The following is a 26342-nucleotide window of genomic DNA, read 5'->3' on the forward strand; positions in this document are numbered from 1 at the left end:
TTTCTTTATTCACAACAACATTGGAATCTATAGAGCTGAATTTGAAAAACGAACTTTGACGGGCAAATGAAATAATTTGATTCGAATAAAATTGTAAATGAACACCACTACTATTCACTCATAATGTCAATTTGAATAATTAAAATTTTTTTTTTTTAAAAATTCTGTCATTCATTCTGTTTCCATTCATGTAGCCAATCAATTAATGGTTGATAATAATTTAGTAATGGTTCGATTCGATATTCCAAATGATTCGAATCAAACATTTGTTTTACAATGGCCAAATCATTTGCATCATTAAATTCTTGTTGCATTAAATCGATTCGTAATAATTTCCGTAATGTATCAAAATCATTTGGCTGTGGACAACATTCAACTAATGATGACCATCCATTGTCATGATGATGATGATGATGATGACTACAGATTTTTTGATGAAATTGATGTTGTAACATTACACCAAATACATAACGCCAATATGGTTGAAAATTGGCTACATGATATTTGAATAATGGATCTAATATTCGTTGATTATTCAACATTGCTGGTCGAGGTGGTGGTTGTCGTATATTCTGAATTTGTTCACGTAATATCCAATAAAATTGATTTACATCAGCCAAATCCAAATTTTTGGCTGTGAATGTTTGATTACGCCATTCTTCAATGATCATTCCAAATGGTATTGTAACAAATGTGCTTAATGCTTCTTCCATCAAAGTATTGATGATATGTGATTGGTGAACATGTTGTTCGTTTCGAAGCTGACAGCCATTCCAAGCCATTCGTATTAGTTCACCAATACTTTCATGTGCAGCTGAATTTGATGTCATACGATAAAGATTTAGATGGCCAGCATGATTTGTTTCAAGAAAATAATAAACATGACCAAGTTCATGAATGATTCGACGAAAATTGTAATGAAAATCACCATTTTGTAAACATATACTCATTCGTACATCATCATCATCATTGCCATTGTACATGTTCATCGTACGTGGATGACAGCTACCATTATCATGTGTAATTAGATTTGAATTTTGCCAAAATCCATCCGGTAATCGATTAAAACCACCATGTTGAACATAAAAATCAGCAACAATTTTAACTGCATCATCCATCATTCGATTAGTATGATTTATCATTACAAATTGATCAGGATATGGTTTAATCAAATCGATAATTGAATCCATTTGGCCACCATTCAATGATCGTAACCAATGTGCCGGTATTTTTCCATCATCATCATCATCATCTTTGTGGAATTTTTCTCTCAATACATAACCAATATAATCCATTAGTAAATGATAAAATGGTTTCAATCGTTTCCATATTTTCCAGGCTTTCATATGGATTTGATCGATTTTGCCAATCTTTAGATCATAATTCTTTTCATTCCATAATTCTAGAAAATTAAACCAGAAAAAAATTGTAATTACTTCAATATGTCAGTATCAGTGTGTGTGTGTGTGTGTGTGTGTGTTAAACTTACCATGAAAATATTCACCACCACTAATTTTTATTTGTATTTTTTCAAACAATTCAGGTATCGGACTACGGGCAAGTTGATGATGACATTTATACCAAATGCTAAGCAATTCATTTGGATCATCAATTTGTTGCATAATCAAATCGATTGATTCATCACATCGATATCGATGATTACGGTGTTGAATTTCAATCTGTTCAATATGTTTGGTTAACACTTCTTTTTGATGATTGAATATTAATTGTTGTAAATAGTTATCATTTATCTGTTGTGATTGTTGGCCAAATAACCGTTGAACTTCAGACCAATATCGACAAAGTTTGTTCATTGGACAATGATGAAATGAATTGGATTTTTCATTATTGGCCATTGAATTACAATGTATTGAATAACGATCATAGGACCATTGGATAAAATCAGAAATAAATGGCTGCTGATCATCCATCATTAATTCATGATGATTTTTTCCAACTGCCAACTGTTGTTGTTGTCCCATTAAACGTTGCCATTGATTTGTTTGATAACGATAAAGCCAATGGCCAAGTATTCGATCATATTCATTGATTTCATTGGTAAGATTTTGTAGCAGAATTTTATTGAAAAACGATGGACATGATGAATCAACGTTTAAAATGAATACGTTCACAATGAATGATACAATTATGAAGCATTCAAATTTAGCCACCATGATCATCATCATCGGTCGTACAGTTTGTAAATGTTTTTATGAAAACCAAACAAAATCAAAAACCAATGGAATATAACCGTGCGTGCCCATTATTTGATTCAAACATTCATTCATTAATTGAAATCCATGGAAAACAACACAAGAAGAGCAGTTCAAGTGGGCTATAAAATAAGTAATAAAAAAATGCAAGAATTACATAAATCCCTCAATTATGATTTCAACGTTGATGATGATGATGGTGATGGTGATCTCAGGATCTTTAATAATGATAATAATAAAAAAACAATTTCCGATTAAATCATTTGTAAATATTTGACAATAATATCTTTGTCGTAGAGTGAAAAAAAATGATCATTAAACACGGTATAATCATAATCTCATCATAAAGGTTAATATTATGATCATGATAATCGAATATCAATAAATAAACAACACACAAAGAACAAAATTCAAGTTTTGTACCGTTCATAAATAATGTTCGTTCGTTCGAACAAAAAAAAATCATCTTTTTTTTTCTCTTTGAATTTTTTTTTTCTTTTTTATTTTAAAAATTTCTGATTTTGTCCTTGAATCGTGTTCATTCATCACATAAAAATGATTTGTTGTACGAAAAATAAAATAAAAACCACTTAATCTGTTTGTTTGATAAGAATCTTTATCGTGTGTTTTTCGCATTCATCATCACTTGATGAAATTAATGATTTTTTTCCCAATTCATTTACATTGTTTCACATCTCATTATGAATTCTTCACAATGTTTTCGTGCACACACATTTACGATATTTGCAAAATTCCCATCCATTTGCATTTGATCATAATCAAAATGATGAGAACCGATTCTTGTTATAAATTTTTTTTTAAATAAAAAGAAATCCACTCATTTCCAACCAACAACACTCACAGACATCATCATCATTCATCAACTTGAGACTTTGTACATCTCATCATCGTTCGTTTGTTTGTTTGGTTTGCTGTTGAAAACTTGGTGAAAAAAAAAATGTTCAAAATAATTTCCATTGGATTGATGGCACTAAGTTTGGCCATGATCCAAGCACGATCATATCGTTCATTTGGAACAACAAACAAAATACCATTTACCAATGGATATCAAAGGTCAGCTGCTGCTGCTGCTCTAGCATCACCGATTCGTTCTGGTTCTCGTATTGGATATTCGATTGTTGGTCTTGGTCAGTCAAATTATATTCGTCCATCATCAGCAGCTTATCGACCATCATCATTGTATTCAAATGAACCGGGCGCTGCATTAGCCATTCGTACAACACATCGTATGGTATATTATGATGTTCCAAATGAACGTAATTATCAACAACAACAATCATCATCACCAATCTATGTGGATTCACAACCAATACCAATAACATTAATGATGCGTACATATTCAAGTCCAATTAATATTCAACATTCTCATTATCAAGGTCAAGGTGGTCTAGAAGAAACAGCTAGCGAAGATCAAGAATTACGTTTTATACATACAATAACTAAACCAGTTGTACAGGAAGTAAGAGAAATTATATCACCAATTCGTATGATTTATCGTGAAATACAACCAATTGATGAAAGAGTGGAAACAATGGTCGCTAGACGTAAAAATAGTGATAGTGATGATAAAACGATTGAACTCATATCATTGGATAAAGGTTCCAGTTTGGATTTATCGTCATTATTTCCAAAATATCCGGATAATGATAATAAGAAAAAACAACGTCGTGCTTCATTGAATTTTTGAATTTTTTTTGAATTGTTTTTGTTAAAAATTTCTTAATCTCTATAAATAAATAGAAAAAAATCATCCACACATGCGACTTCATTTCATTTTCTCCAAGAGTTAACGTTTTCGTGCAATAAATAATAGGGTCAGATAGGCAAAAAAACGCAACAAAATCATGAGCGATAAAATGCCAAAAAAATCCAACCATTCTGGTTGTATACCAAGTGATAGAAATTGTAATACATCTTGACCATTTTTGAAACACATTTGTCCTGAACTTTGTTGTTGTTGTTGTTGTTGTTGTTCTTCTATGCCGATATTATCATTTCCAAATGAATAATTTGATGATGATGATTGTGATAAAGCTGTGGCCATAGTCATAATCGTGGTAGTGGTTGTAGCGGCGGCATGGGTCATTGGTGATGTCGATGGTGATGGTGTATCCGTACAATCCAAAATGGCCACATTACGCCATTGATTAACAGCCAATGCATCGAATCCATAATAAAACCAAGATATCCATTTGGTCCAACGTAAATATGGTGGTATTGAACTGAATAAAAAAAAAATGCAGAATCATTAATAGTGGTATAGATTTAGCCGAAAAAAAATACTCACTGAGTGTTGAGAAAATAACCACCCAACAATTGAAATGGCATAATGAATGGTGGACCAAACGATAATGCAACATCGGTATTACGACAAAGACATGAGATAAGATAACCAAATGAAACACCACATGCCGAAATGATTATGGCAATTAACATACAATAAAGATATGCATCAAATGCTGGATATAGATTCAATGTATAATAATAAATTGTAACGAATATGATCGGTATACAGACGAAAATGGGAATTTCGGCTAAATTTTTGCATACAAAATATGCATCAACTGTATACATTCCATTATTATGTTCACGAATGAATATTGGCAATTCTGAACAGAATACATTGATAACAGCAAATGAATTCTGTGTGGTCATATTGACAATCAACAGGAATAATGCACCATTCATATTCCAAACACCACGTTGATCATAATTTTGTGAATAAAATATTAATCCCAATACGATCGAATTCATCTGTGTATGAAACAAAAACAAAAAAAGAGAACATTAATAATAATAAAAAATTGATCATATCCGGTGGTTGTTTCTTTTTTTTTGTTGAGAATTTTCCACCTATCTTGGAGGCGACGGGTATCGATCCCGTTACCTCTCGCATACTAGACACCATTACAACAACAACAATCTTGAAGATTATTATCATTGAATTTATGCTAAGCGAGCGCGCTACCATCTGCGCCACGCCCCCAAATATAAACAACAAATTCTTAACAAATGAACCAGGCCAAATATGACATGACATATTGGGCCATAAATATGGTATTTGACACCAAAAAAAAACGATGATGATTAGAATAATAAAAAGAAAACTAGATCAATGTTTCAAGCCACGAAACAAAACAAAACAAAAAAAAACAAGTTTTCTTACAAAATCAATGAAAGATTGCATTGATTGATTTGTAGCAGCAGCAGCAGCAGCAGCAACAAGTTTGCTTTGCTTTGCTTGTTGTTGTTGGATCAAATGTTTCATTCATTGAATTAAACTTACCAATGCTTGTGTTAATCGTACATAGGTAAGTGCTGGCTCACGGATAACAGTCAAATGTGAACGCCATGCTAATGCAACATATTGTTGCCAACGATTTGTTTTATATCTTGATGGACGATTACGTTTACTACGTATTGTAGTTGAAAAACTACTACTATGAAATGATGCTTGTAATGAATCTAGATTTTGTTTTTCACGTTCAAAATAATCACATATACGATTAATTTTCTTACGACATTCCATCTCTTTACCGGGTACAACGGCTAATTCATGAACGAAAAAATCTGCTGGATTATAATTTTCTGGACATTGAAGACCAATAGTGGCAAAATGTTCTAATGCAGATTTTATTTCACCAAAATATGCTACACGTCCATCAGCCAATAGAAGTAGATTCTGAAACATTTCAAATGTTTCCGATGATGGTTGATGAATAGTACAAATGATTGTTCGTCCTGAACGTGCCATTTTATTAATGATCGATACCAGATTAGCAGCCATAAATGAATCAAGACCAGAAGTTGGTTCATCACAAAACATAATCGATGGATTTGTCAATACTTCAGCGGCGAATGAAAGACGTTTCAATTCACCACCAGAAATGCCTTTAAAGTAACGACTACCACCAACACGTGTATCGGCACATTTATCCAGACCTAATTCACGCATTACTTGATCGACGCGAGCAATTTTTGCCGATTCCGATACAGTGGACGGTATTCGTACCATTGCTTGAAATATAAGATGTTCACGTACCGTCAATGTTGGTAGAAACATATCTTCCTGTTGTACATATGCTGACATTGATGTAATCATATCGATATCGGCTAAACGATCATTGATACGTATAACACCATCTACATGAAAATTCGAAAGATTACGACAATTCAATACATTCAATAAGGTTGTTTTTCCGGCTCCACTATACAAAAAAAAATGAAAACAAAAATTTTTAGAAAACAAAAACAAAACACACACACATACCTTGCACCCATGATGGCCAATGTTGATCCGGCTTTAACTTTTCCAGAAACTATAATTATTACACAAATAAAATAAGCTTTTTTTTACAAACAAACCAAACAAATTTATCGACTTACCATTTTTAATAATCTGTGAACCATGTGGTTGTGATTTAAATGTAATCGTATCCAATATGCTTACCGATGGTCGAGCCCAAACATTAACATTATGCCATGTAATTGAAGCTGGTGTAAACGATGGTGTTGACAATGATGATGATGATGGTACATCATTAGGACCTGCTGCTGCTGTTGCTGCTGCCACTGTAGAATCTGATGATGACATTTTTTTTTTGGTTAATATTCGGGCACAAATTTTCAATTTGATTTTCTCGACAAAATAACAAACGTGCGCGTGATGTTTGTGTGTGTGCGGTTTGACTCGAATCGAATGATGACGATCACGGTTGTGTTCGCAACATTCGAATTTATTTCAAATTTCGAACGAAATTGAAATGAAATGAAAGAAAAAAAATTCGAATGAAATTTTTTCATTTGAACATTTTTGATTATTGATAATTGATATTTAAAAAATTTTTGAAAAAATTATATAAAAAAAATTCTTTTTGCAGAGAGAATTAAAAACGGTATGAAAAATTCTTTCTATTCGAATAATAATTCAATTAATCCAATTCAGTATCGCCACCAGTGTAGAATGCAGCCAAATAGGCAAGATGATAAAACATCATGAATAAGAAACCGGTACACATTAATTGGAATGTATGTTCAACCGATGGACTTAGATATGGATCCACAATATGACGATTTAATTCTTCATCAATCAATGATTTCATATCATAATCATTGTCACTATGATCGCCATTAACAATTGTTTTATCATCATCTGTTTCATTGAAAAAAGGATTTTCATCTTCATCAGTATCATCATCAATAAATGTTTCTGGTGCTGAAACTTCAGATTCATTATCATAAAAAAAGTCATCATCATCATCGAATTCAACATCATCCATATCTTCTTCACACCAGAAATGATCAACAACATTATCCATATTAGAATATTCAAAATTTTTATCTGCTTCTTTTTTATCATCATCATTATCATTAACATTGAAAGCAGATGAATGAGATGATGATGATGGCAACAATGATTTGGATGATTTAACAGCCGCCCCCCACGATTCAATAATCTGTTGCATATTCAATGGTTGTTTTGATTCAATAGTTTTCATTGATTTTGGTTGATGGATATCGAAAGTTACTTCATCATCATCGTCATCATCAATTTGATGGCGGCAATGTCGTGGCAATTCAATTGGTTTATAATATTTTTTCCATAAAATTTCATTCTGCACTACATAACGACGTTCACGAAGATTAGTCAATTGTTGATCCCAAGTGAAACAATGAATTTCAGTCATAATGCAGCCAATTAACCATTTTAATTTTTCATCACTTGAAAATTCAATACGATAATAAATGCGTCGTTGTTCTATTTGAAATGTAAGCACTGATGGTGAATATGAACACAATTCACGAATATTACTCAATTGTATCATTTTTGTATTGTCTTTATGAAATGGATGTTGCCGATTTGGTTCTCGTTCTTGTATTAGACGGCTACGTGCTGTAGGAATTAATTTCATTATTTTAATCACAAAATAGTGATCGGATCCATCGTGTGGAAATTTAGGATTCACAATATCTTCTTCAGTTAAAAATGGATTCATCATTGTGAATTCACAATCTTTCCAATAAACATCACGTACAGGTGGATAAGATTCTAAATCGGTAAAATAAACTTGTACAGTGTCCATCGTTTATGAAAAGAATTTTGTAGTTTTGATTCGATAGTTTTTGTTTTTGTATTAATAATTTGTTTGTAAAATGAGTGAATTGTGAATATGTTGAAATTGTCGATAATTTTATATCGATAAACATCGATTATCGTTTAATGAAAAACAAAATTCAATTCAATTTGATTCTATTCTTCAAAACAAAAAATCGATTGTATCGATTGTTATTATTTTACACAATTCGAATTATTATATTGTTCAAATTTAAATTTTTTTTTCCTTTTTGAACGAAACAAAAAAAAATCGAGTGAAATGAAATTTTTTTTTTTTAAACTTTTATTTATATAAAAATGTTTTTTTTTGTTAAAAATTTCCAAGAAGAATAAAAAAAAACGGTAAGAAAATTACTACTATATATTCAGAAGTTCTTTGTTCCTTTGATTGATTACAATTCATTCATAAACAAGCCTTTTTTTCTGAATGCAGCCAAAATTAAGAAAATTAAGAATAGAAAATTTAAACTTTTCATCATCTATTTCACAAACAAAAATATCGCCATGAGAATCATTTTCTGTTTTATCATCATCACCGGTTTTATCATCATCACCGGTTTTATCATCATCATCGGTTTTATCATCATCATCATCGGTGTCATTAGATTCATCCGTTTCATCAGAATCATAAAGGCATTCTAGTGCTGATACTTCAGCTGCTGGTGCTACTGTATCGGATTTTGATTCGATAATTTCATTATTTTTAACTTGTTGACGGCAACAAAGTCCTTGCATTTTCATTTGTTGATGTATCATACGTAAAATTTTATTCTCCAATACAAAACGACGATCGCTAAGATCAGTATATTTTTTATCCCAAGTGAAACAACTAATTTCACTCATTATGCAGCCAATCAACCATTTTAAATTTAGATCATGTGAAAATTTAATACGATAATAAATTGGACGTCGATGGATTTTAAATGTAAGTATGCATGGAAAATATGAACGCATTACACGAATGGCACTCAATTGTACTTTATGTATTTCGGCTGTATATTCTTCTTTAGGATACGAATATTCTTTATCACATGAATTTTTTTGATCTCGTTGTTTTTTTTCCACTACTACTAGACTGCTAGGTGTTGTAGTAATTTTTTGCCAAATTTTAAATTCAAAAATATGACCCGAACCATCTTGTGGGAATGGAAAAACAGGATTCTTCATAGTGAAACCACAATCTTTCCAACAAATATCACGTACAGGTGGTTTGGATTCGAAATTTGTATAATAAACTTGTACAGTGTCCATATCGTATTATTTGCAGAAAATGTGATTCGATAGTTTTTTTTTTTGCAGAAAATTGCTTTGTTTGTTTGTGTGTGTGTGTGTGTGATTCATGTGCACCAAAACTGTAGGGAATTTTATACAGACAAATGTCGATTATTCAAACAATCAAGCAAATTTTTTTCTCTTCATTTGATTAAAATTCGAATGAAATTTTTTTTGTTGTTTATTGAAAAATAATGTTAAAAAAATATATTTAAAAAATATATTAAAAACGGTAAGAAAACCTTTCAGTAAAATTCTTGCAATTATTCATTGATTGATTCAATTCATTTCATTTCATAATCAAGGTTGTTTTTTGGAATGCAGCCAAATGAACAGAATTTTATAAAATCAAAAAGAATAGAGAACCGGGATTTATGTTCATCTTTAACATCTACATCATCATTATCATCATCTTCGTCATAATCGCCGTTAACAGTTGTTGTTGCAACTGTTTTATTATCATCATCTGTTTCATTCATAGTAGGAATTTCATCAGATTCATTGGATTCTGGTGCTGGCATTTCCGATTCATCATCATTCAAATCTAAATCATTTTTATCATCATTTTCAACAATAATAGATTCACGTTTTTCTTCATAATCATCGTAGTATGATGATGATGATGATGATGAATCATCATTAGCATTAAAAAATTCATCATCATCAAATTCATCAACATTAAATGTCATATCTTTCATGTCATTTTCAGTCCAGTAATAATCAACATCATTACCAATATTAAGATTTTCATTATTAGTATCGACATTTTTGGCTTCTTTTGTAGCATCATAATCATAATCATCGTCATCATCAGTATCAGTATCAGTGATTGCATCTGCCCATGATTCAATAATTTGCTGTATGTCTGTTAATGATCGTGATTGTTTTCTACGATAATTTCCCGGTTCGGAATATGAACGAATTTTTTCAATTGTTTCATCATCATCATCATTATTATTATTTGTGATTTGATTTTGTGGCGATTCGATTGGTTTATAATGTTTTTTGCATAAAATTTCATTCTGTACTACATAATGACGTTCACTTAAATTAGTTATCTGTTCATTCCAAACGAAACAAGGAATTTCACTTATAATAAGCGAAATCATCCATATTATTTCAAAATCATTTGAAAATTCAACACGATAATGAATAGGGCGTTGATCGATATTGAATGTCAATTCACATGATTCAAGTGACCACAATTCACGAATGGTACTCAATTGTATCATTTTCATAGCACCTTTTTCATATTGCCGATTTGGTTCTTGTTCTTGTGCTGTAGGAATTATTTTCAATATTTTAATCACAAAATAGTAATCAGATCCATTGTGTGAATTTTGTTCACCACTTTGAAATGGATTCAACAAACTGAATTCACAATCTTTCCAATAAACATCATATAATGGTGGATTAGATTCCATATCAGTATAATAAACTTGTACAATGTCCATTATTATTATTATCAGGTTTGGCAGAAAAATGATTCAATAGTTTTGCAAATTGTTAATGAAAATTATTTGTGTGTGGGTGTAAATAGTGATTTATTTTTGTATCCAAAAATATCGAAAATTTTATACAGATAAATGTCGATTATTATTATTGAATGAATATTGTTCGAATTCATTTTTGAGTTTTTTTTTATGCCGGCATGTAAAAGAATTGATTTTTTTATTATTATTAGCATTTTTCCCAGAATAAAATAAAATTATTAATTAATTAATTAAAATTAAAATAAATATAATTTATATAAAATTGTTATGTAAATTTTAAACAATTTGATTCATCTTTGTTTTTTTTTGTTTATTTGAATCTTTTCAATAACCACCACCATTAGGTGCAGCCAGACCAATTGGAGCAATAAATGCGGCTGGAACGGCCATTTGACCAAATTTACCGGAAAAAGGTGTTGGAGCTGGCGGTGCTGCAAAACCAGCAAATGATGGTAATGTACCATATTTACCATTAGTGCCAGCAGCAAAACCACCGGCAAAACCAGCTGAACCAATAAAACCACCACCATTGATTGGTATAGCAGATGGAGCAAAACCACCGAATGTGACTGGAGCGGCAGATAAACCATTGGCACCGATAAATCCACCTGTAGCTGGTGCTAATGGAATACCACCAACAATATTAGGGGCAATCATTGGTGCTTGAGGTGGCGCTGGTCCATATCCATATCCATTAGATATAGGTTGACTACGTGCAACCAATGTTTGAATATTCTCTTCAACAGGACGTACTTCCTGTCTTATTGTTCGCATTGGAGCGATTACTTCTCTTATTTCTTGCAAAATTGGTTTATGAATCGTATGACGTAATACATGAGGTTCATCTTGTGAATGTGTTTCCTGTACACTTCCTTGTGATGTAACATGTTGATGTCGTACATTCATTGGTGATGAATATGTTCGAAACATCATTGTCATCGGTACGGATTGTGATTCGACCATAACTTGATATGGTTGTGCTGCAGTTTGTACACTTGGTATATCATAATATTGAATATTTTGTGTACTACGAACAGCTAATGAAACAGGAGATATTGCAGGTGCTGGCGCTGCCAATTGAACAGGTGCAGCCATCGCATATGAAGGAGCAGCCATTGCGGTAAATGCCGATGGACCATAATTGGGTGGTGGTGGTGGTGGTGGTGCTGCGGCAAATACACGGCCACCACCATTTCCATAATTAACGGCTTGAACGGCGGCGGTAACACTTATGATGACGGTAATCAACAAGTAAATCTATGAAAGCACAAAAAAAATAAAATTGAAAATTTTCCCAATAAAAAAAAAATAATCCAAACTTACCGATCGATACATTATTGGTTTGAAATTTTCTTTTATCCAATTCAAATGTCAATGGTTAAGTTGTTGTGTCTTTAGTCTTTTTCGTGGTTGTCATCTCATTTTCATCAGATGAGGACCTTTTTATACGAAAAAAAATTTTTTTTTTTCTGGAACAATTTTCTCTGAAAGAGTGTTTCGTTCCAAAAAAAAAATTGTCGTTGTAGTTGTCGTTTCTGGAACAAATAAAATTTTCTTCATTTAAACATTGGGTCATCATCATCATCATCAACATTTTGGGAAAAACAAGCATTAAACAAGTAAAAATAAAAAAAAAATTTCTTTCCGATCGAATCTTATAATCCATTTTCATTGGGAGAAACAAAAACAAAAAAAGATGAACTGTAAAAAAAGTGATGATAATGGTTTGATGACAAACAAAAAAAAAACACTTTCAACGACAATAATAATCAATATCATCAATCTTAAATAAACAAAACGATTAGATCTAAAAAGACGAAATAAAAAAAACCAGTAAATACAGAATGAGAGAACCATCAACATACATACATTTCATTTCAATATTGCCATGTTTTGTAATTATCATTATGGTTTCATCATCATGAAGAAAATTGAAAATTTTTTCCATTGGATCGATGTTCTTGTGATGTTTTTTTTTTTTTTTTGGTTTCAAGGTTTCATTGATAACATAATATGATTCAGGCCATGATGATTGATTGATAACGGGTAATGTGTGTGTGTGTGTGACAGTTACGTTGGAATAATTTTTCCTAAAAAAAAAGAAAATTAACACACAGATGATGATGATGATGATGACATATAGTCATCATTAAGATCATTATTATGATATCGAACCACAATAAAACGAATATATGTAAATTATGATGATGATGATCATATCACAGCATAAAAGTTCTCCAAATTAAACCAGTTATTATATATATTGTCGTCATCATCATCATCATGTTTCTTTGATTCGATTCGCGATACGATCTGGTTCGATGATGATGGTCGGCTTGTTTTTTTTTTTCTTCTAAATTTCTGATTCATTTCATTTGATAAATTATTGTTTTGATCATTAGATATCAAATTTTTTGTTTCTTCAATTATTCTCATCATCTTTTTTCGCATCTTTATTATTATTATTATATACATCATACAACAAGGTTTTTTAGTTTTTTTTTTTTTTGGTTGAAAAACAGAACAAATCAATCATGTGTCTAACAAAATAATAATACAAACACACACATACACACACACAGATGCAGTAATTTAGCTAAAAATAAAAACCAGGAAAAAAATGAAAATCTAATAATAGAAAATAATCCTGAAAATTATCATAAAAACAATTATAAAATGATGATAATGTTTTGCATTATTAAAAATTGATGATTCTATCATCAACGAACTTGACGAGGAACTTGTCAATGATTCGAATTGAGCATCAGAAACAATATTCATAGATGACGTTCGGTGATCATCAATTAAATGTGCAACTATTGGTGAATTTTTTATGGATTCTGTATTAATCATTTCCGTTGCATTTGTACCTGTTGCCTGTATGATGGATTGTCTATGTATATGTTTAGCTGCTAATTCTTCATCACTATAACCAATACGTAGATAGGCCATCATTTCAATTTCAAATACTTTATTTGGATCTTTTGGCATTTCCATTGGTAATGATCGTCTACGACGACGACGACCAAGTGCATAGATTCCATTACCACATGGTACTTCTTGACATTTATCAAGACAAACATTAACCGTACCGATAAACATTACATAATTTGATTCAGGAAATTTAAATGCACGAAATCGTGCCGATATTGAATCACCACCATCATTGGATATAAAATTACCAAAAATATATGGATCAATAGAACAACCATTCAATACGATTACTTCTTGTTGACGATTTGAATTATCAGTTACTTTCATAAAACTAGCCAATAGGCCATATACATGTTTGGATTCATCATCCAGATAAATAATCATTTCCAATGGTGTTCCCGGTGCAACATTCAATGATTGATTAACAAATCGTCCATTACGTTTAACTTTAAGATTTAAATGCGGATATGGAGCACGTGCCGTAATATTATCGGTAAAATCCAATACTCTATAAACAAAAGACAAACAAACATTGAATCGTTGAATGAAAAAATTCAAAAATAAATACATACTCGGCTTCCATAAAATTTTCTGGTAAATCAATTTCAGTAAAATTTACTAGACGCCCATTTGAATCCTGAATCCAAGCGGATGATGATGATGATTCACGTTTAATTCGTGATGCTTGAGTTGTTGAACTATTTCCAACTTGATCATCATCATCATCATCTAATGGGCTAGTTTCCACTTTAAATCCAAGTAATTGATCAAGATTTGGCTGTGAACATTTAAAATAAATTGATCGTTGTCCGATTCCAGTTCCATCATATTTGGATTCAACAACAATTCGATTATAAAAGATACGTGTACCGGTAATTTGATCATGAACTTTTGTTGTACCACAACGATAAAAATCATCCTGTAATGATAGCTGAAATGTGGCCACATATTTTTCCATTTTTGGTCGACAAACTAGATATATTCGAAAATTCAAAAAAAAAAAAAAAATTAGAACAAAACAAACTTTTTTTTTGCAAACACAAAAAATTTACTCGAAAATGAACGAAGTTTTTCCAGATAAACATATGGTTCATCATTGGCCATTTGATTACGGCTACTATTCGATAATGTTGGTCCATATAATGATGAAAGATTTACCTGTATTGTCATTTTGTCCATTGAACAATTCAATCGATACGGTACTATAGTATATATGAATGGATGGATGAAACAAAAAAAAAGAAAAAAAAATTTTTCACATTAGTTTCAGATTCTCACAACGACAAAACAAAAAAAACGGAAATGAAAAACATGCGATCCAAAATATCTAAATTGATCGCTTGACAAAATTTCAAATCTGAATATTCTCTTATTCGTTATTCTTCAATGTATACATCATCATCATCATTAGTTGGACAATTTTCAATGATCATCAAGGAAATATTTTTTTTTTTTCATAAATAAATGGAAAACATGTAAATGACGATTCACCACTATTATATAAATATAGAAAGAAATAATAAAGAAAATAAGATATAAAACGACTTGTCTATCATTATTCCATTATGTACACACATTTGCTACATTTTTGGACAACATTTTCAATTTTCAATTTTGTTTGGATTTGTGCCATATATATCTCTCCTAAGCATCGTTTACTGAAAATTTAAATTTGAATTTCCAAACACACACACACATACACACATTCAATTATTTGGTTTGTTCTTTGCAATAACCAAAAAAAAAAAAGATTCGCTTGAATTCGATGGGATAAATGGTTTTTTTTTGTGTGTATGTGTGTGTGTGTGTGGGTGGGAAACGATGTTTTTGGTTTCTTTTTTTTTATTTGCATTAAGATTATTCAAAAGAAATTGAAATCGATATGGAATATTCCATTCCATAATGATCATTGGTAATCGATTTAGTGGAATGGCAAATAATGATTGGTGACGACAACAACTTTATCATTTTTAAGAATTTAGAAATGTAAAATCTTTATATGAAAATTGATCTAAAGTGAATGAATGAATGAATGAATGAACAATATCGATTTATCAAACGCTTGTCAATCTGATAATCAAATCAAAATTGATTGATCGTTATATCGATTTGGAAGATGAAATAAATAAAAAAAAAGAAATTCAAAATTCCAAAAGTGAAAAGTTGATATATTAATATCCAAAAAGTAAAGAAGAAAAAAAATCCCAATTCAATAGCCAAGTAATAGGCGACCATTTTAGCCTGAAACCAGAAACAACAACAGATTGCATATATGCCCAGATTTCCAAGAGTAAAAAAAAAAACAACAACAAAAGAATGAAAACAGAAGCGAAATTTTCAAGAGGCTAACCATCATCATCATCATCATCATTCTGCACATACAATACCGTTTTTATCATCATCAATTTTATTCTTCCATGTTGTTTCTTGTGTCGATAAATGTTTGCTTAAATAGGCTAGCTATTTTTTTTTTTTTTTTTGAGTGTTTTCAGATACATTTTCAACGATATACCACTTGAGAATCAATAGTATATAGTGAATGAATGAAAAACTTTTGAATAAATATAACGAATAAGTTCAAGAAAAAAAAACATAGCCAAGTTTCAAGAGTTTCACCAATCATTTGCCAACAGCGCGACAGCGATTCTTATTTTATTCAGAATTCTTATATGGAATCGTAAGGCAAAACAAAAAAATTAGCAAGTTTAAAAAATAATAAAAACAGAAAAAAAATTGTCATAGAAAATTGATTCTTGTGATTTCAATTTTATTCAATTTCTTTTTCTCTCTTTTTTTTTACTTTGTCATTCAACCATTCACAGTGATTCATTCATTTACAATCAAACAAAATGAGAATGTATAGAAAATTGAAATTGAAAATTATCATAATTCCATGCTAATGTTGCTGTGTGTGTGTGTGTGTGTGTGTGTGTGTGCGAAGAACATGACAAATTTTTTCTCTTTTTTTTCGCTTCAATTAGGATCATCAAGTTTATTATCATCATCATAATCATCAAGATGATTTGTATATGGTAATTTTTTTTTGTCTATCTGCAAGCATATCTCTTGGTTTGTTTCTTCGCTCAAAAGAAATTCCAAATTCTGAATTGATGATGATGATGATGATGATGATGATGCATCAGTCGTAGAATAAAGCAGAATTTTTCATTTTTTTTCATGCAAAAAAAAATTTCATTGAATTGAAAATGAATAAATTATATGAAGTATATGAAATATATGGCCGGCCATTTTTAAAATTGAGTGAAGAGAAAAAAAAAAACAACAACAACAACAAACTCATCATTCATTGTACATGGAAGAATCATCAAATGAAATTAATCCCATTTTTTCTCAGTAAAAAAAAATAGTGAAAATAGTAAAAATAGCAAACGCAAAGCCAAAACCAAAATCAAATTCAAACGAAACAAAAATAATAAAACTAGCAATGGATTGTCAAAACAAAACAAAAAAAAAACTAGATGTGAAAAGTTTTTCTGTCTTTTGACAACAAACAAAAAAGTAAACTAGGAAGAAGAAGAAGAAAAAAAAATCATAAAAGATGTATATGGATGTATATCATCAGTAGAATTGCAGAATTTCTCATTTTTTTTTTGTTCATATATAATAAAATTCATGATGATGATGATGATGATGATAATACTCAAAACCCATTATGATGATTATTATTATGATGATGATGATGATGATGAAAAACACAACACAAACATGAATGATGAATTTCTTCTTCTTCTCCTTTCTCTATATACATGATTCTCTATAAGAATTTCGATAAAAGAATATTGAAAACAAAAAACTTTGAAAAAAAGGCCTTGAAGGGAACTTGAATCATTGAATGAATGAATGGATGCAAGTTATTTTTTCAAAATGAAAAAAAAAATTCTGCATTCAAAAATAAAAATAAAAGAAGACTTTCAAGTAATGTAAAGAAAAAAATCGACAAGAAAAAAAATAAAATAAAATAAAATTGATGGCCTACCATCATCATCATCATCATCATTTTTGTTTTGTTTTTTGTTTATTCGATTTTCATTATTATAATAATAATTTTCATTTTTTTCCGATGTGTGTGTGTGTGTTAGGCATTTTCGTTTTATTATTATTATCTACATACAAACACGCATACACACACACACACACATGTATTATATTCATGATTCTGTGTCTTTAAGAAATGAATGAAAAAACAGCAAAACAAAACCAAAAAAAAAAAAAAAAAAAAAAAAATGAAAAATTCTGCTGCTGATATATGCTGCTTCATATATTCAATATTCAAAGGTTTTTTTTTGGTCTCATTTCCCTTTGGATCTCTAAAACGAAAAGAAAAGAAACGCCCATTCACACAGAATAAACAAGATGAAAAAAATCGATTGTTTGCGTGTGTTTACAGAATACAGAATAATAATAATAAAAAAATGGATCCATAAAAAAAAGAAAGAAAAGTTTCTGTAACCCAAAATAAGAATATTATGGACATCATCCTCATCATCATGCAATACTAAATAATAAATATATGAGTAATGTGGACAAAGTTTTTTTTCTTCATACAACTATAATGTTTTCGGATGATGATGAAGATGATGAAGAAGAAGATGATATAAGATGATCATCAACAAAAGTTGTGATCTTTGGACTTTTTTTTATATTTCCTGGATGATGATGATGATGATGATGATAACTAAACTTATTGTCATCATCATGACAATGATATGATATGATAAATTGTCAAACTTTTTTTTTATTTCATTTTATTCATTCAACCATCACACACATACACAAACACACACACAGAGAATATTTTGGAACGTGAATAGACATATTTTTTTTTCATTTACCTCAGATGGATCGATCAAAATCAAACGAACAAAAACACACAAAGAATATCTATATCAATCTAATCATTTCATTGATCCAAGAAAAAAAAATAAAATAAACGCCCAATTCTAGATTGTCAATCTTGTATAACCACCATATATGCGATACACATCACATTGATGATGATGAATGAAAACTAAATAAAAAACGTCTTTTATATGTAGAGAGAGAGAGAGAGAGAGAGAGAGAGAGAGATAGAGAGAAATATCAAAATCAAATAAACATGTATTTATGTTGATGATATGGATGGATGAATAATCATTCTATTATCATCATATGCAAAAAAGATGTGTACCATTCCACCAATATAAATGGAATGTATTTTTTCTCGATTTTTTTCATTTACTTCATTTGTGTGTGTGTGTCGGGGGGTGTTGCAACATATGGAATGTGTAAGGACAAAACGACGACAACAACAACAACAACAAGAGAGAGAATTCACATCCAGAAGAAAAAGAAAAAAAGATTCAGAAGTACACTACTACCATTAATTCATCCATTTTATTCATTCATCGATCGGTCGTTTTTTTTTTTGGTTCTGGTCGAAATGAAATGGAAATAGCGAGAAAACCATTGGACAATTCATATAAAAGAAAAGAGATTCGCTTATTCGTTCGTTCGTTCGTTCGTTTTTTGTGTTTGATTAATGATTCCACAAAAAAAATATTCTATGCATCAAAAAAAAAAGAATTTTTTCAACAATCATCATCATCATCATCATCATTTTTTTCTGGGAGAAAGAATTTCATCTCAAAAGTTTTACAAATGGAATTTCATAGATTATTGTTTTTTTTGCACCCTTTCTTGCTCCTTTTTTTCAAAAAAAATATGCCAAAAAATAGAGAATATTCTCACCCAATGTGTCTACTATATAAATCATTATAAACCGAACCGAATTTGATCAGATTGAACATCGAATCGAAAGATAAATATCTATCCAACCAGATCGATTCAAATATATCGAATCGAATCAAATCGATAACAAACAAATCCAAAAAAAAACTAACAAACAAACAGGAAAAACAACAACAACAACAACAATGAAAAAAAAGGGTCGACTATGTGATATTCTAGTTGTATGTTATATTTTTTTTCATGGTTCATGGAACACACACACACATAAATGTAGAATTCACAAAAAAACAGAAGAAAAAAGAATAAAATGGAATCTAGCGCAAAAGATTCTAAATCTAATATTACACACACACACACACATATCTAGAATAATAGACTTTTAGAAAATTGAGATATCTTTTTTTGTTTCGCTTTTGTAACCAAACACACACACACACACATATTGATTCTTACGGATCGTTTGTGTGTGTGTATCGGATATTTTCAAATTGTTTTTTTTTTTTGATTCTTTAGGAATCAAAAAACGTCAGAATAATGATAAGAGAGAAAAAAAATTCTTTTTTTTTCGTTCTCCAATTTTTTTTGTTGTTTTCAAAAGTTAAACTTTTTGACAAAATAAATGAATGAATGAATGTAAAGTTCAAATGGTAATAAAAAAAAATTCTTTGCGTCATGAAAAGATTATCATCGTCGTTATTTTTTATTTTTTTTTTTGCCCGAAATGATCCAATAGTTTTTATTTTCGGGATATGATTCTCGAAATTAAAGTAAAGAAATTCTTTGTGTGTGTGTGTGTGTATGTGTTTGATTCAAATTCATGAAATGTCCAGATGAAAAACAAAAATATCTGGACCATACACAAACACACACACACACAGCAGGATATTTTCACATGGCAATAATCATCATCATCATCATCATGATCCCAGAATAATCATCATCACAGAATTTTTTTTCTGGTCAAATGTTATTGACAACATGACCAAAAAAAAAACGAAATTATTATGAGAAAAAAAACACAGAAAATCCAAAGAAACCAGAAATTTCATTTTTTCTTACTTGTTTGATTGAAAATTACAATTACAATTACAATAAAAATAATCATCCAACCAAACTAATCAAACCGACCATATCATCATCATTATGTTGATGGTGATAATTTTGTAATTAAATCGAATTTTCCACATAGATAACACACATATACAATGAGAGATCTGGTTCTGTTTAGTTTTTTTTTCTCTCTATATTGGTCAACGAACGATTAGAATACTGCTAAAATGCTGCTGTTGTTACACACACACAAGATTGAATTTCATTATTGGAAATGAAATCTTTATTCATTGCCTGTGTGTGTGTGCCGGGCAATTGGAAAAAAATCGAAAATTTTTCACTTTCACAAATAGATAATATAGATAGATAGATAGATAAATGGGAAATGATATGATCAGATTAAATTTGTTTGATCACATTTTCAATTTGAAGCTTATGCAGACAGAATATTCTTTCACTCTAGGGATCAATTTTTTTTTCTACTGATTCCTTCATATATATAGAATTTATTTTAGTTAATCTTTTTATCGGATTTTTCAACAATAACAACAATTCTGATCAACAATCAATAGATAGACAGATTGATTGAGATGAATAGAGAATCTGAAACAGAACCAGAACAAAAAAAAAAGATTAATAAAATTTCATCATCATCAATCATTCATTTATATATATAAAAAAAATAGAATAGGCCATCAGGGACCATATAGAAAGATCAGATCCAGAAATAAATGTCAAACACACACACACAGACACACAAACCCTAAGGGGTATCGATAAATAAAAGAGACAAAAAAAAACAAATTCCAATCTAATTGCTGGTCAACAACAATCATCCATCGACAAACGGAATATTATTGTCCATCTAAAACATGGATGTGGATAAATCTTTATTATGGCAACAGCAGCAACAAAAAAAAGTCAAAGACAAACAAGTAGAGAGAAAAAAAAACATCAAAGAAACACAAAACACACACACACACAAAAGTCGGAATTTTTATACCAGAAAAAGATCTAGATTTGAGAGAAAAAAAAACAAAAATGATTTTCGTGAAATCATTTTGATGATCATGATGATCATAACGATGATGATTTGAAATAATACGTGTCATCACGTATTAAAAACACTGTGATGACCACCACCGCAACCAAACCACCAACATGACCAAATTTGTTGTTTCAAATTGCGGAGAAAAAAAAGAAGGGCAGTCAGCTATATTTTTTTTATGACTTGGATGGATCTATCGATACACGAATATATCCCTACTACTAATGGAATTATAAAAAAAACTGGAAAAAAATGCAATAAAAAAACAAGCCGGTCTTTGATTTTCTTTTTTGTTTTCTCTTTGGATTTTATTTCAAACAATAAAAAATTGTTCCAAATGGAACAATCATTATGGTTTTTTGTTTTGTTTTTTTTTAAAAAGTGGAGTGAATGGAAAACAGAATAAAAATGAATGAATGCAGAATTTCGATTAAAAATTAGGCTTTTAAAATGGAAAATTCTTTTTTTTTCCTGAGACAAAGTTGATGATGATGATGATGATGGAAAACAGAATGTAAAAAGATTATGTACAAAAAAAAATTCCAAGAACAACATGAAACACAAGATCAAGAGAAAAAAAAGACATTGTTCCAAATAAAAATAAGACAAAGAAACAAAACAAAAAAAAGATGTACAAAAATGAATTAGTAGTGAAAACAAGAATAAAAAAAAACAATAGAAATTGGTGCTTTGTGATTCATTAAGCCGCAAACAAACAATGTGAAACCAAAGGGAAAGAATTAACATTGCACATTCACACATTCACACAACCAACACCAACACCGAATCTTGGATTCTAATAAATTCTCTCTCCCACACACACATGGATTTCGATCCAGAAAAAAAATGAAAATGAAACCCGATTATAATTTTCTGATGATATAACTCATCATCATAGTCACTTACCCCAGCACTACTACTATTAGTGAAGAGAAAACATTTGAAATGAGACCATCTTTAATCTATAGAAACTAGACTAGACTACTATGAAAGAATGAATGACAAAAAAAAGGAGAAAAAAAAGAAAGAAACCATGAAATAATGAAAAGAAAAATGAAACATTTCTCTGTTCCACTGTATTTACAATTGTTGTTGTTCCAGAAAAAAAGTCATTTCAAGTTTTTTTTTCTCTCATTTTGGAACCCACTGTTGATGATGATGATGATGATGGCTGTTGTTGTTGTTGTTGTTATATTGTTGTACAAGAATAAGCTTTTCAGTTAAATTGAATTTCAGTCATGTCATCATCATCACCATTTTCAGTAGCATCGTCTTTTTTTTCCATTTCAACAAAAAAAAAATAATGTCAACGTAATGAACAACAACAACAACGACGACGACGAAGACGACGATGACAAAAAAAAGTCAACAACAGGCCAAACAAAAGAAAAGGAACCCTACAAGGCAAAATTCCAAAAAAAAAATTCTAATTCTTGATTCGAACAAAGAAAAAAAAAATGTGAATGGAAAATTATTGAAAAAAATTGTGAATAATAAAGAAAGTGGAAAAAGAGAGAGAATTTTTTTCATATTTTCATTTTCATTTTCTGATCTGATCTGCACAAAACAACAACAACAACAACAATGAATATGCCCCCTTAGAAGAAAATTCTCACTACTACATTATTTAATTCATAAAATCTCATGAGAAATGAAAATGAAGAAAAAAAAAATGCTACCATATCATGATGCTAATGAGAGCATAGAAGAAGAATATCAATTTCGTTTAGGAATTTGTAACCAATGTCACGCGTTACAAAAAAAAAGCTAATAATAAAATAAAAAAAAGTGGAACCAAAAAAAGAAAAGAAGAAAAAAAATCTGAAAATTTTAAATTAAAATAATCCTTGAAAGTAATACTACTAATATATACTATAGGATTCTTTGGTTTTTCTTTGGTACCAATATTTACTAATAAATAGGACCTAATGCGCTTTTTTTTGCGAAACAAAAACAACAACAACAACAACAATCTCGGAGCGAACGAAAAATGAATGAATGAACAAGAGGAAACAAAAATTAAATTTTTTTTAAATCTCGTTCCACATAATAAACAAATGGGGAGGGGAAAAAAAAGTTTTTTTCCCAAATAAATCTGAACTTAAAAAGAAAGGCAAGCAGAGAGATAGAGAGAGAGAGATTGACAGCTCAATTAAAAACGAACCCTGCACACACACACACAAACACAGTCATTGAAAAAAAAATCATTGATCACACACACACACACACACACTCGAAAGAATTTTTTTTCCATTCCACTCTCTCACTACTCGTTTTCCAAGGAGAAAACTTTTTTTTGGGAGTTTAAAATTTTTTTTTTTTTTTTTTTGGTTAGGTCTACACACCAAGTTTCAAAAATATTTCAACCGCACACACACACACACACTACTACAAACGGTCTAATGAAGTAATAGAGAATAATAAATGTCATTATTAAATCTATAACAGGAAAAAAACCGGAAACACAGAATAACCGAATAAAACCGGAAATTTTGAATGAGAATTTTCATTCTACACCCACATTCTATACACTATAGATTTTTCCAAACAAAACTATTTTTTTTCCCTCACACACCGGAAAGAAAATAAATGAAAAATTTCTTTAATAAAAATAAATAGAAAAAACTTACATTGATTATGATTTCCTTCACTATTTACGGACCATTTATTCTTGTGACTTTTTTTTGTCAATTTTTCATTCATCATCATCATCGTTGCAGTAGTCGTTGTAGATGTTGTTGTTGTTGTTGTTGTTGGAACAGTTGTTGTCGATGTCGTTGATGTTGATGTTTTTATATTTTTCATCATCATCATCATCATCGTTGTACCATTATGATCATTTTTGTCACCATCACCATCATCACCATCATCATAATAATGATGGGTCAATAAAGTTGTAGTAGTAATAATAGTAGCAGTTGGTTGAATATTATTCTCTATAGATGTTGTTGAAATGATGGGCGTTGATATTGTTGTTGTATTATTATCTGATTGAATCGATACTTGATTTACCGTTATAGGTAATGATGATGATGATGATGATGGTATCGATTGTATCGATTTATTTTCGATTGTTGTTATATTATTTTGTTGATGATGACCATTTTTTACACTACTATTACTATCAATACTATCAATGTTGATGATGATGATGACGACAAAGATTGAAATGATAAAAATGAGCAAATTTCGTTCCATCTTGATTGTTTGTTTGTTTGTTTCAAATAGAAAGATTGTGATCAAATCAAATCAAATCATTAAACAAACCATTAAACTGTGTGTCGATCGGATCGAATCTGGAAAAAAATCTGTAAAAAATGAAAATAAAATGCAAAAAAAAATTAGAAACAAAAATTTTTTTTTCGCCTTGATAACTCGACATGACATTGTAATTGTATCAAAATGTGTGTGAGTGTGTGTGTGAGAAAATCCAAATTAGGTAACACACACACACATTGAGAGAGACAGAGAGAAAAACATTCGAAAAAAAAATGGCAACCTCGTACACCTTTGTTCGTAGGATGGATGAAAATAATATAGGTGCATATTCAACTCTTTTTTTCTTCCTCAACTTTTTTCATCATCATCATCATCATCATCAAGTTTTGCTGGCAACATATTGAATGTTGGAAAATGAATTTCATTTTCCAATTTTATTTCTCTGTATAAACAAACAAAAAAAAAAAAAAAAATGGATGGATGGATGCTTACCTCCTCTATTTATATTTTCTTCAATGGCTTTTTATGGAAATTTTTTTTTGCCAAAAAAAAAAAATTTTTTTCACCATTGCTGATTGAAGATAATGCACATATTTGGAACAAAAACACACACACACACAGAGAGAGAAAGTTTTTTCTATTCAACAATAAACAAAATATTTTCCAAGATTATAGATAGCCGTCGCCGTCGTCGTCGTTGTCGTCGATGAAATGAACACAACAATGGCCAAAAATTTTGAATGAGAAAACTAAAATTTTCTGTTCGTGTCGATTTTCAATTGTTTGATGATCACACACACACAAACGGATTTTCATCAAATGAATAATGTTGGAAAATTATTTGTGATCATCATCATCATTCATTCATTGGAGAAAAAAAACCCGACAACAACAACAACAAAAGAAAAAACGGCGCGAAAGTCCCGATCAATATAAAATGGGATGATGATGATGATAACCGTTTTACCATTAACAAATGAAACCACGAATATATTTGTTGTCCCGTTCCATACACGCGGTCTTCTTGCATACTTTGTCCGCTCACACACACACACACACACCGATATACCACTTACCATTAAAAAAAAAGATTCGATTTGCGCATCTTTTTTTTATCCATATAAGATAGTGGTATACTTGAAGTGTAAAAGAAAGTAGAAGTGATGTGTAACAAAAAAAAAAAAAAAAAAAAAAAAAGATCAGCAGTCTTGCGCCATCTTGTATGATAA

General features: G+C 30.1%; 6 protein-coding genes and 1 non-coding gene across 10 annotated transcripts in view; 1 reads left to right on the forward strand and 6 right to left on the reverse strand.

Annotated features, from left to right (window-relative positions):
* The window catches only part of Sem1 (Suppressor of exocyst mutations 1), a 24414-nt gene extending 24252 nt beyond the window's left edge, over window positions 1-162 (forward strand). For both annotated transcript variants that reach the window (XM_075734112.1, XM_047061810.2), the window contains one exon: window positions 34-162. In XM_075734112.1, the coding sequence (XP_075590227.1) occupies window positions 34-70 (37 nt within the window). In that variant the 3' untranslated portion in view covers window positions 71-162. The remainder of the gene's footprint in view (window positions 1-33) is intronic.
* LOC124497555 (acid phosphatase type 7) overlaps window positions 1-12857 on the reverse strand; it is an 18534-nt gene extending 5677 nt beyond the window's left edge. Inside the window, exon 1 of the mRNA XM_075734109.1 lies at window positions 12851-12857. The gene's annotated coding sequence lies outside the window, so the exon portion shown is untranslated. The remainder of the gene's footprint in view (window positions 1-12850) is intronic.
* LOC124498098 (angiotensin-converting enzyme-related protein) lies at window positions 137-2570 on the reverse strand. The gene is made up of 2 exons (XM_047061809.2): window positions 1490-2570; window positions 137-1402 (listed from the first exon to the last, which is right to left on the reverse strand). The coding sequence occupies exons 1-2, from the start codon at window positions 2184-2186 to the stop codon at window positions 168-170; spliced, it is 1932 nt and encodes a 643-aa protein (XP_046917765.2). The 5' UTR covers window positions 2187-2570; the 3' UTR covers window positions 137-167.
* Window positions 3907-6920, reverse strand: LOC124497432 (protein white). Its single transcript, XM_047061084.2, has 5 exons — window positions 6621-6920; window positions 6505-6553; window positions 5521-6442; window positions 4522-4988; window positions 3907-4456 (listed from the first exon to the last, which is right to left on the reverse strand). The coding sequence occupies exons 1-5, from the start codon at window positions 6826-6828 to the stop codon at window positions 4021-4023; spliced, it is 2082 nt and encodes a 693-aa protein (XP_046917040.2). The 5' UTR covers window positions 6829-6920; the 3' UTR covers window positions 3907-4020.
* TRNAA-AGC (transfer RNA alanine (anticodon AGC)) lies at window positions 5094-5220 on the reverse strand. The gene is made up of 2 exons: window positions 5184-5220; window positions 5094-5129 (listed from the first exon to the last, which is right to left on the reverse strand). It is a non-coding gene; the product is annotated as a tRNA-Ala (tRNA).
* On the reverse strand, window positions 8614-9688 carry LOC124497434 (uncharacterized). 2 transcript variants are annotated; one of them, XM_075734110.1, is made up of 2 exons: window positions 8904-9688; window positions 8615-8867 (listed from the first exon to the last, which is right to left on the reverse strand). In XM_075734110.1, exons 1-2 carry the CDS (start codon window positions 9598-9600, stop codon window positions 8749-8751), a joined length of 816 nt encoding a protein of 271 aa, XP_075590225.1. In that variant the 5' UTR covers window positions 9601-9688; the 3' UTR covers window positions 8615-8748. The 2 variants fall into 2 exon arrangements, with proteins under 2 accessions (XP_046917042.2, XP_075590225.1); XM_047061086.2 differs by having other exon boundaries at window positions 8614-9688.
* LOC124497383 (Zona pelucida superfamily protein qsm) lies at window positions 12445-26141 on the reverse strand. Of its 2 annotated transcripts, XM_075734103.1 has the most exons (7): window positions 25606-26141; window positions 24525-25202; window positions 15101-15250; window positions 14621-15020; window positions 13290-14556; window positions 12984-13204; window positions 12445-12921 (listed from the first exon to the last, which is right to left on the reverse strand). In XM_075734103.1, exons 2-5 carry the CDS (start codon window positions 25090-25092, stop codon window positions 13743-13745), a joined length of 1932 nt encoding a protein of 643 aa, XP_075590218.1. In that variant the 5' UTR covers window positions 25093-25202; window positions 25606-26141; the 3' UTR covers window positions 12445-12921; window positions 12984-13204; window positions 13290-13742. The 2 variants fall into 2 exon arrangements, with proteins under 2 accessions (XP_075590218.1, XP_075590217.1); XM_075734102.1 differs by having other exon boundaries at window positions 12984-14556.
* Window positions 26142-26342: the final 201 nt, after the last annotated feature.

This window comes from Dermatophagoides farinae, chromosome 9 (assembly GCF_024713945.1).
Source record: "Dermatophagoides farinae isolate YC_2012a chromosome 9, ASM2471394v1, whole genome shotgun sequence".
Classification (NCBI taxonomy): Eukaryota; Metazoa; Arthropoda; class Arachnida; order Sarcoptiformes; family Pyroglyphidae; genus Dermatophagoides; species Dermatophagoides farinae.